Below are 11,121 nucleotides of genomic sequence, written 5' to 3'. Positions count from 1 at the left end.
ATCTTGCACAACTGTGCACATTTTAACTAGAAAAAACGCTGACCTGTAATCCACACTAGGAGAGGGCGAGATTGTAACAACTGAATTGGGCCCAGCCTCTCCCAAGCGCAGGGCGCAGAGCGACGCCCAGCAGGGAGAATAGGGGCTGGGCTCTGCCGGGCCGGGGGCGGCAGCCTGGGCAGCGCCTCTCCACGGGTGCGGCGCTGGGGCCCTCGGAGCCTGGCCGCGCTGCGGGAAGCAGGCCGGGCGCTCGCTGTCCGGCTGGGGGGTCTCCGTGCCGGGCGCTCCCGGGTGAGGAAACTCCCGGCACGTGGTGAGGCGTGGCAGGGCCGGGCCAGGCGCTGGTCGCTGTCTCCGTCCCGCCGCCGCTTCGCCCCTGGCCGCAGCGCCCACTCCGGCCCTTCCCTGGGCCGCCCCCCGCGCTCGGGTCCCAGCGGCGCCGCCTCCTGCCCGGCTGTGAGGTGAGAGCGGCTGGTCGGTGTCTCCCCCCACCCCCCCCGAAGGCCCTCTGTGGCGGCCCGGCCCCGGTTTCGGTTTCGTTTCTGCTCCGGCCGGCCCCATCCTGTGGGGCCTGCGGGCCCGGGCTGCGGACGCGTCCCCCCAGCGCCAGGGAGCGACCGACCCGGGGGGCGGCAGGGGGGTGAGACGGGGGCGTGATGTGTTGTGGTGGGGACGAGCCTGGGGAGCTCGGTGGTGGCGCTGGCGGGGGAGACGAGACACGTTTCTCCGCCTCCCCTTCCTATTGCCAGAGCTGTGGGCGGCTCCCGCGGTATGTGTCTCCCCCAGGGGCTCCCGTGTAGCCGGGACTTAGGGGTGGAGGCGTTTGAAGTGGGGACTCATCCCGCTGTGGAGGTAGGGCACGTCCTCATCGGGGTCTCTGCGGCTTGTCCGTGCCACGGCAGTGATTTCTGTGAGGAGTTAGAGGTACAGGCGTCCGAGTTGGGTGCCAGTCCGACAGTTCAGTTCGTGTCTGCCCTGCAACGTTTCTAGCATCACAGCTGTGTCGGGATATCTGCCTCTAGCGTGCCACATACCCCAGATTGTATCGCTGTAGTCTGGGAAAGTCCATGGCTCCTCAGCAGCGAATACTGCTTGGGGGACATGCAGCAGCAGCAGCAGCCGCCCAGGAGCAATGCGGTCTGAGCTGCGCTGTCCCCCAGAGACCTCCGAATGTACTTCCAGAGAAAGAGTTGGGAGTCCAACCCAGGGCGATGAGCGGGTTACAGCAGTGCTTCCTCAATTCGAGAAGCTCAGCCTCACTTCAGGAAAATGAAACCAATTGTGTTCCTTCAAAGCCCTGGCATGTGGTGGTACAGGCCTTTACCTCTTCATTTATTAATTGCCTGTGCCCCTCAGGGTAGTACCTGGTGCCCCCATTTTGAAATGCTGAGTTACAAGAAGATATCTCTCTGTAAGGGTTGAAACACTGTTAGCCGTCACACTTACTGTGTTTTAACCATGTGGTACTTGCACACAATCCATCAGTGCCTTTGCTGGCATAGCTGAATGGAGTTACGCCAGCAGAGAATATGACCCCACGTTTAGTACCCTTCATGCCACTAACTGGTTACAAGCTCAGCTTGAAGTTGTAATGTGAACACCTTGTGGTTAAAATTTTTGGACTTATACCTCTCTGAGGAAGATCCCTGTTGTGTGACATGGGTTGTATTGCTGTATAGCAACACTATTAGTGACATGTAAACAGTATTTTAATTTGATTGTTGCTGCAGATATAGGATGGTTTGAGGCCACTTCAAAATATGGCCCTATAAAACTAAATAAAACTAGTAAGTACGTACATTTATACTTACTTACTTGGTGATGTAATACAGTTGATAAGATATATGTGTGAATGTAAAACATGAAAACAGCACTGTATACGCAACAGATGTTCAAGTTTATTACACATTGTAACTTCAGTATATGAGTGGAAAGGAGTCCTGATGGGCTTCTGCAGAAGTACATGAGTATGAAACTTTGCAGGTGCATATTAACAGCGACCACCAAAATGTACATTACAGATCAAACTGTCTCAATTTTCACACAGTTTAGAATAGAATTAACAGGTACAAAAATTGGCAAAATTGGAGCCCAATCCTGTAAAATTCCTAGTGCCCTTAACTTCCACTGTGTCTCAATCAATCTGAGCTGAGAGAGTTCTCTGTGAAGAGACTGTAGCTTAGCGGAAGATGCACTTGATTTGAAAACATCTCTGTTTTACTTTCAGTAAGAACAATAAGTTAAAATGATTTCTAAAAATGTTTTTAATCTGACAGTTTCAACCTTACAAATTTGTCACCTGTTCAATGTTTTATATAGTACTACCTTAAATCTAATCACACAGTAAACTTCAATTGTCTGCTGAACAAACTTATTAATTAATAACATACTATGTTCTGTAATTCTTCATATGTGAAGTTTGAGAGCAATAACTTTACAGTAAAGGCAGTACTCATATGTGTGGGAAACATTGACAATCCACCTGGGGAGTGGAAGATGGACACAATATGGCTTGCATTTTTTTCTAAAAGCTCTCAGATAATTGTTGCTTGATGCTAGTGATAAAATTTATGACAGTGACCACAGGAAGCAATGTATATTTATTTTAATGCAGATTAATTGGCTAATAATATTTCAGTTTTGTTTCAATTAATATTTTTCAATGAGCGAAAATGTGCAAATGAACTCTGTATGTCTAGTGTGTATATATATATCTATATCTAAATCATCATTCATCTCCTGTTTCAAGGCCTGAAAAGAAACACGAGAAGAAAAAATAAGGGAAAAAAGAAAAATAAACTACTTATCTATTAATTGGTTGATCTTGAAAAGGGTTATGGCTCAGTGAGGGGTCCAGATGCAGCTGGTTGGGGCTTGGTGGGGTGGGGATCTGGGTGTGGGTGACTCGTCGGGGTGGTCCAGGTGGAGGGGGAATGGGCCTCATCGGGGGCAGGGGAGAGGAGGCTCGCTGGGAGGGTCTGGGTACAAGGAGGTCTGGATGCACAGGTGTTGGATGGGGGATCCCTCCCCCTGCAGCTGAGGAGTGATGGGTGCAGTAAGAGTTGGGGAGGAGGAGAGGGGAAGTTTGCAAAGGGGACAAATCTGGGGGTGGCTCTGACCCGGCCCCCGATGCTGTGCAAGGGAAGAGGAAGTCCTGTCCTCCCCAGCCTAGCTGGGACTAGCAGCTGAGCCTGATGCAGGGTAGGAGCCACCAGAAGGATCTTCCCCACTCCTGCCTCCTGCCCAACAGTGATTTACCTCTCTGCCGGCTGCCCTAGGCGCCCGAAACATACTGCTGGGGAGGGATGCATGGCCGCTCTTGTGGCTTCCCTTTGCTTCCCTGTCAGAAAGTCATTTTTCTGCGGGAAATCAATACATCTGCAGGGGACATAAATTCTGCACATGTGCAGTGGCGCAGAATTCCCCCAGGAGTAAATTCACATAAACTGGAGAGGTAGGTTAGCTCTGCTTCACAGTGGCCCCACATAATTTACCTGAACTGTTGACCTGACTCTGAGTGTATCCTAAATAAAAATAACAATTAGACACAACAGTGTTGTTAGCTTATGTCAAGGTTCCTCCCCCACTCTGAACTCTAGGGTACAGATGTGGGGACCTGCATGAAAAACCTCCTAAGCTTATCTTTACCAGCTTAGGTCAAAACTTCCCCAAGGTACAAAATATTCCACCCTTTTGTCCTTGGATTGGCCGCTACCACCACCAAACAAATACTGGTTACTGGGGAAAAGCTGTTTGGACACGTCTTTCCCCCCAAAATACTTCCCAAAAACCTTGCACCCTACTTCCTGGACAAGGTTTGGTAAAAAGCCTCACCAATTTGCCTAGGTGACTACAGACCCAGACCCTTGGATCTTAAGAACAATGAACAATCCTCCCAACACTTGCACCCTCCCTTTCCTGGGAAATGTTGGATAAAAAGCCTCACCAATTTGCATAGGTGACCACAGACCCAAACCCCTGGATCTGAGAACAATGAAAAAGCATTCAGTTTTCTTACAAGAATACTTTTAATAAAAATAGAATTAGAAATAAGAAATCCCCCCTGTAAAATCAGGATGGTAAATACCTTACAGGGTAATTAGATTCAAAACATAGAGAACCCCTCTAGGCAAAAACCTTAAGTTACAAAAAAGATACACAGACAGAAATAGTTATTCTATTCAGCACAATTCTTTTCTCAGCCATTTAAAGAAATCATAATCTAACACATACCTAGCTAGATTACTTACTAAAAGTTCTAAGGCTTCATTCCTGGTCTATCCCCGGCAAAGACAAAATGTAGACAGACACACAAACCCTTTGTTTCTCTCCCTCCTACCAGCTTTTGAAAGTATCTTGTCTCCTCATTGGTCATTTTGGTCAGGTGCCAGCGAGGTTACCTTTAGCTTCTTAACCCTTTACAGGTGAGAGGAGATTTCCTCTGGCCAGGAGGGATTTTAAAGGGGTTTACCCTTCCCTTTATATTTATGACAGCTTAATTACAATCTAATTTATTCAAATACAGCCTATGCAGTAGATTTCAATTAATTTTTACTGTATGGTAAGTTTTAAGAGTCTGCTATTCTGTTATTAAGATAATCCAGGACAAAGAAGAAACTGACACATGCTAAATTTCTTAAAGGAACCAGTTTGTAATTAATTTTAATTCAAACTCATTTGTGGATTTACTTGTAAACTGTCAGAAAATTCTGTACTTAAAGAATCAGTGCTGTAAATTTTGGGCATGATGCACTGTATTCTTTATTCATAACAAAAAAAAGTTGAATTCCTGCATTTAAATGCAAACTGGAACTCAATCATAACTGGGGAGTTGTGCCTGGTGCCTTCATAATAACTGTTAAATAAGGACTTTTCTAATGTGTTGTAGTCCAGTAAAACCAGATAAAAGGACTGATGTACTTTTTTTAAACCACATGACACTCTGAACATCAGTAATGGTAGAATTTTCTAGGGCTTTAAGGAATAGAAATATTGAAATATTAAACTTCAAATTTTTCAAAATTTAAAATTAAAGGTGCTTGATGCATACTCATTTCAGGAATTGCATGTATAAGTGCAGAATTTGTTGGAATGGAAAAGGACATCTAAGAGATCACCTAGTCTATCCCTCTGCATTTTGGAGTAGAGTGATTCATAAACAATTGCAAAACTGAGTAACTAAAATGCCTTTCTTTGGAGGTTGTGAAACAGAAAAAGGTAAATCAGTGATACTGCTGAGTTTAAATATTTGAAGGGAAACCTCCAAAGCTGATGTGCTTGAAACTTGTTCTGCTGTTTTTTAAAATCTGCTTGTCCACGTGATTTTTTTGTTCAGGAAAAAATACATTCTTTGGTAGTATTTTCTTCATAAAAGAAAATGATTTGTAACTCAACATTGATAAATCAGAGGGTGATGGTATTGAAATTTGATTAATCTTGAACTGTTTTTCTCTCTGGAAACTCCTATTTCCCCCCACCAGAAGTTGATCTTTCTCCTTTTCCACAGGCTTGGGCACGAAGTGCTAGGCCCGGCCGGCTTTTCTCTACTTGACAAGAAGTTTACAATTCTACGCCTGCTCTGCGCTAGGAGGGTTCTGCCAATTTAACTATACCAATATAGTTTAACTATACCTGCAAAACTCCCCTAGTGTAAAAGCGCTTTTACACTAATCTGTGTCAACACTAGTCCTTTTACTGACATAGCTATGTTGGCAAAACTTTCTAGTATAGATCTGCCCAAATTTGTATTTTTTTTTTAAAGGAAAGTAAATCAAAGAAAATCATGTTTCAATAAATTGTATTAGTACAGTGCTAATGCTGCATGAATAAAGGGACATTTTGATTTTCAAACTCTCACATGAAGTTTTTCTTGTTCCTTGTGCATACACAGTATGATGGAATTTTTTTCATTAGTCACATGATGTATGTGTTTGTGCACAAGTGTGCGTTTATATGCAGCAATATAAAATTCTACATATCTTCATCTTAGGGAAAAGAAACCCCCCCCCAAGTACAGTTTAAAGAAAGATGCAGAGTCAGGTTACTTAATCCCACATCCTGTAAAAATTTACACAATTTGCTTAGTCTTTGTAGAATTGGGGCTTTAATCATTTTTGCAAGAAGGTAGAGTCCATTTGCTGTGGGAACATTCACTCAGGATTTCCTGATTTGTGTGTGTGTGTGTGTGAACTTTCACCCTTAATTTTATATTAGTGTCTTTTCCAGAATATCTTTGATTTTACAAATATGTACAAAGCTTAGAGAATTTGAAATTGTAAAGTTTGGGTTCTGAGTCTGCAGAGCACCTAATCACCATTTTAACATTAGTATGTGCATAATAAGTCTGTCCCTATTCATCAAAGCACTTAAACATATTCCTTAATCATTTAGCTGTTTTGTCAGATTAAAAACATTGTCCACTGAAAATATTCCCCAAGAATAAAGTTCTTAATGTGTTTGTGAGCACTGGCATTAATTTCAGCTAACGAATCATGCAGGGTTGAATGATTAATTCGTAACAATTACATTTTTTTGTATGAGGGGCATTATGTGAAATATTGATACCTTTTTTGTTTTTAAAAGCTTAATATAGTTAAACTGTATCAGAGCAAGTAATATTAATAAATCTTGCTTAAGTCTAAATATCTTTTTCTTTTTAGGGGTTTCTAGATGAGTAAAGGCTTATTGGTCAAGTTCTGACTTGATAGATATTTTTAGGATGTCCGAAGACGAAGAAAAAGTTCATATTCGTCGTCTTGAACCTGCCATCCAAAAATTCATTAAAGTGGCAATTCCAACGGATCTCGAAAGGTTGAGAAAGCACCAAATTAATATTAAGAAGGTTAGTTTTTCCTCCTACTAATATAGTTTTTATTAATGTACAGAAGCAGTTACACTTAAAACATTTATACTGATTTCAGCCAAATGTAGACTATAAGATGAGATGCTTTGGCAAAAAACGTGACTATTGTTTATTTGACAGTGTAGTTTAGCGGTTCTTTTATTCATCTACTCTGCAAACACATCAGTCATAGAAGGTTTACCTAGCAATGGATAAACCCACACATTCAAAAAAACCTCTGTTTTGTGTTAGTGTGTGTTTACCTGTTCTATCAGTAGTAGGAAAAATCCTGAGGTCCCTAGTTTTACACAATTCTTATTTAGGCAAAACTCTTCTTTGCTTCAGTGGAAGATTCTTACAAGTAAAAACTATGTAAGGAACTCAGGATTTGTCCTAGTGTTAGGTTATTAGTAATTAAAATGAGGTGGGAGAAATAACTGTTATTTAGTGTTCCTTAAAGCAAAGAGAAAAATCGTTAATGATTGGTTATTGAAAATTGTATCTGAATCTTAATACCAGACGGTATGTTTTCGATTGACAATATGATTGTTGAACTGGAAAGCCACTTGAACAAAGTTGAATATTTCTCTTTTAGAGCGTTGAGAAAAATAAACCGATAGTTTAAATACTGGAGTGTATTCTGGGAACTACCATAAGAGATGCTATGTTTTTAAAGTAATTCTGTAGGAGATTTACTTAAGTGATACAGTTAATACTGAAATGGGTGGAGAAAAACAGGGGGTGTATGAATTGTGAAGTAAGGAGCGTAAGGAACATAATATTGATTACATTCATTCAGAAATAGTGAAAAGATTGAAAGAGGGTGTATTTAATGGAAGAAATTATATCTGACACCAGATCGCAAAGCAAGGCCCCCAGTCCTACAAAGATTTATGCACATGCTTAACTTTATGCATAATGAGTAGCCCTATTAACTTCACTGTAGCTGCTCTTGGTATATAATGTTAAGTATGTGTTTCAGAGTAACAGCCCCAACCTGAAGCAAATATTCACCAGCAACCACACACCACACAACAGAACCACTAACTCAGGAATCTTTCCTTGCAACAAAGCCCGTTGCCAACTGTGTCCACATATCTATTCAGGGGACACCATCATAGGGCCTAATCACATCAGCCACACTATCAGAGTCTTGTTCACTTGCACATCTACCAATGTGATATATGCCATCATGTGCCAGCAATGCCCCTCTGCCATGTACATTGGGCAAACTGGACAGTCTCTATGTAAAAGAATAAATGGACACAAATCAGATGTCAAGAATTATAACATTCATAAACCAGTCGGAGAATCCTTCAGTCTCTTTGGTCACTTGATTACAGACCTAAAAGTTGCAATTCTTCAACAAAAAAACTTCAAAAACAGACTCCAAGGAGAGACTGCTGAATTGGAATTAATTTGCAAACTGGATACAATTAACTTAGGCTTGAATAAAGACTGGGCGTGGGTGGGTCATTACACAAAGTAAAACTGTTTCCCCATGTTTATTCCCCCTCCTTCCTCAGATGTTCTTGTCAGCTGCTGGAAATGGCCCACCTTGAGTATCACTACAAAAGGGTCTCTCCCCCCCCCACCCCCCGCTCTCCTGCTGGTAATAGCTCACCTTACCTGATCACTCTCCTTACAGTGTGTATGGTAACACCTGTTGTTTCATGTTCTCTGTGTATATAAATCTCCCCACTGTATTTTCCACTGAATGCATCCGATGAAGTGAGCTGTAGCTCACGAAAGCTTATGCTCAAATAAATTTGTTAGTCTCTAAGGTGCCACAAGTCCTCCTTTTCTTTTTTAAGTATGTGTGTTACCCTTTGTAGAATTGGGGCATAAATTTGTTTAATCAACTTGGGAAAGGATGAAGAGGTTGGAAGAAAATTTTGTGGGCCTGTGGAGCATTAACCAGCATGGCTCATTGAAAGACCTGGAAAATTTCAATCTGAACAGTTAATCTGGCAAAGTTACATGGAATTGAAAATAGCGTCTTCTAATGGAAATTTTTGGGCAACCTTAACTTATGTGGTGCTACCAGCTCCCTGTATAATAAATAAAATGGAGGAAAGGAGAAGCCCTAAAAAAGGAATATCTGGTGTCCATTGTTAAATTTGGGGGTTACAGGAGGTGCTGTAACTCTTCTAAAGCTGTTGGTGAGCTTTCAGTGATGGCATAATGGATAGTGCAGTGTGTGAACGAATATTGACATAACTGTTTCCATTGGAAGGAAGCTTAGAATGGGATTTTTTTCAATAGAACAACCATCCAACACACATCAAAACAAACTAAAAAAGCATTCCCTCCCATTTGAAAGAAATACATAGATATAAGAGACTATCTTGTAATAAAAGCCAAGGGTGGACAGACCACCTATAGAGTAATGCAGAACTAAGGCTTAACTTTCACCATTCCCTTTCTCTTGCTAATAGATTTAAGCAGAATTAAATATTTGTGGCTTACATATTAGATCAGGGGTGGGCAAACTTTTTGGCCTGAGGGCCACATGGGGGAATAGAAATTGTATGGCTTGCCATGAATGCTCACAAAATTGGGGTTGGGGTGTGAGGGCTCTGGGATGGGATTGGGGATAAGGAGTTTGGGGTGTAGGGGGGTGCTCTGAGCTGGAACCAAGGGGTATGGAGGGGGATCAGGGCTGGGGCAGGGGTGTGGGAAGGGTGCAGTTTCCGGCTGGGGGTTCGGGCTCTGGGGTTGGGCTAGGGATGAGAGGTTTGGGATGCAGAAGGGTGCTCCATGCTGGGATTGAGCGGTTTGGAGAGTGGGAGGGGGATCAGGGCTGGGGCAGGGAGTTGGGGCATGGGGAGAAGCTCAAGGGTGCAGGCTCTGAGCAGCATTTACCTCAAGCAACTCCCGGAAGCAGTGGCATGTCCTTTCTCCGGCTCTTAGGCGTAGAGAGGCCCCTGACCCTCAGAGCGGGGCCATGCCGTGGCTTTCGGGAGCCGCGTGGTGCGGCCCCCGATCTGGAGCCCCGGCTGGAGTGCCTGAGCAGGGCTGAGCCAGGTGGAGCAGACCCAAACCAGCGCCCCGACCAGAGCGGGACCGAGTCGCGTGGTGCGGCCCCACCTGGCTCCCCACTGGGAGCTCGCGGACCAGCTTAAAATGGGTCTGGCCCACAGGCCATAGTTTGCCCATCCCTATATTAGGAATTAGTCTAAAGTTAAAATACAGCTAAAAAGTTTTAACTGGCATTTTATATGCTTTCTGTATTTTTTTTTTTGATGCAATAAAAGTATTACTTCACAAAGCTATATAGAACAAAGTGTCAACCTATAGATATTGTCCATACCATGTCAGTGCTGGAAAAACCTCACTTATGGTTTATAAACATCTTTATAACAGGCTTCAAACAAATGGCCAAGCACTTAGCACAAAGCTTTATATTCCGGTTTAAGCAGTGCAAACTGATGAGAACTGGTATATTCACCCATGGAGTTTGCTTTCTTTAGGGATAAGAGAAAATTATCCTTACTATTAAATGCTATATGTTTCCTAGAACCTTGAAATGCACAATGTAAATTAAGAGCCATCCATTGTAGCATTATTAGGGAAGCCACTTGGACTTTCCACTATTTTTAGACTTAATAGCCAGAACTACACACTTTCTTCCGGTGTCTCCCTTTGTTAGTGACACCTCCAAAATATGTTTGTAAAGTTCCTGTAGGAATGAGGTAGTTTAATGTATTAATATAGTTAGATTGCTTCACTACGTGGTTGATTGAGAATGACATTTCCCTGCCTGTAGATTGTTCAACATATTGTGACCTTAGTATTATGCCCATTGAGTGAAATTAGACACTGATGGGCTTTTACCAATTATTTTCAGTCTCTTTTGGTTTTTCCTACCTTTCTCTTTCTCCCCATCCTTATTCTTTCACACATGAATATTTTTAAAAGCTATTTTTCTGTGATTGGTGAAAACATGCATATAAAATATATCCTCTAAGATGAAATGAGTCTGTAGGTCAGTGCTGATTTAACTTTTACTGTGTACAAAGCAGGCAGCTATGACCAGAATTCTGTCCAAGATCATTGTCAGGGAAACTCATGCTTAGCAACAGCTTAATTACAGACAGTACAACCGCACATTGTTTCTGTGACCACATAGTAGAAACATTCTACTTTATCTATGGTTAGAGCTTAATTTAAGTTTTTAATTTCAAAATCTTATGCATTTTGAAAAAGTATTGGTGATGGATATCTTATTGCTTTTTAGGTAGAGAACAGTAGTGTGCAAACTATTAAATGATGCAATT

General features: G+C 42.4%; 1 protein-coding gene across 2 annotated transcripts in view; it reads left to right on the top strand.

Annotated features, from left to right (window-relative positions):
- Positions 1-324: 324 nt before the first annotated feature.
- The window catches only part of STX17 (syntaxin 17), a 64,307-nt gene continuing 53,510 nt past the window's right edge, over positions 325-11,121 (top strand). The window contains exons 1-2 of one of the 2 annotated variants that reach the window (XM_074943211.1): positions 325-461; positions 6,660-6,841. In XM_074943211.1, coding sequence (XP_074799312.1) covers positions 6,719-6,841 — 123 coding nt within the window. In that variant the 5' untranslated portion in view covers positions 325-461; positions 6,660-6,718. Of the gene's footprint in view, positions 462-614; positions 641-6,659; positions 6,842-11,121 lie in introns of those variants that run through there. The other variant, XM_074943212.1, reaches the window with a different exon arrangement.

This window comes from Natator depressus, chromosome 2, assembly GCF_965152275.1.
Source record: "Natator depressus isolate rNatDep1 chromosome 2, rNatDep2.hap1, whole genome shotgun sequence".
Classification (NCBI taxonomy): domain Eukaryota; kingdom Metazoa; phylum Chordata; order Testudines; family Cheloniidae; genus Natator; species Natator depressus.
Note: the sequence above shows the minus strand (reverse complement) of the source record. Positions and strands in the feature narration are given on the sequence as shown.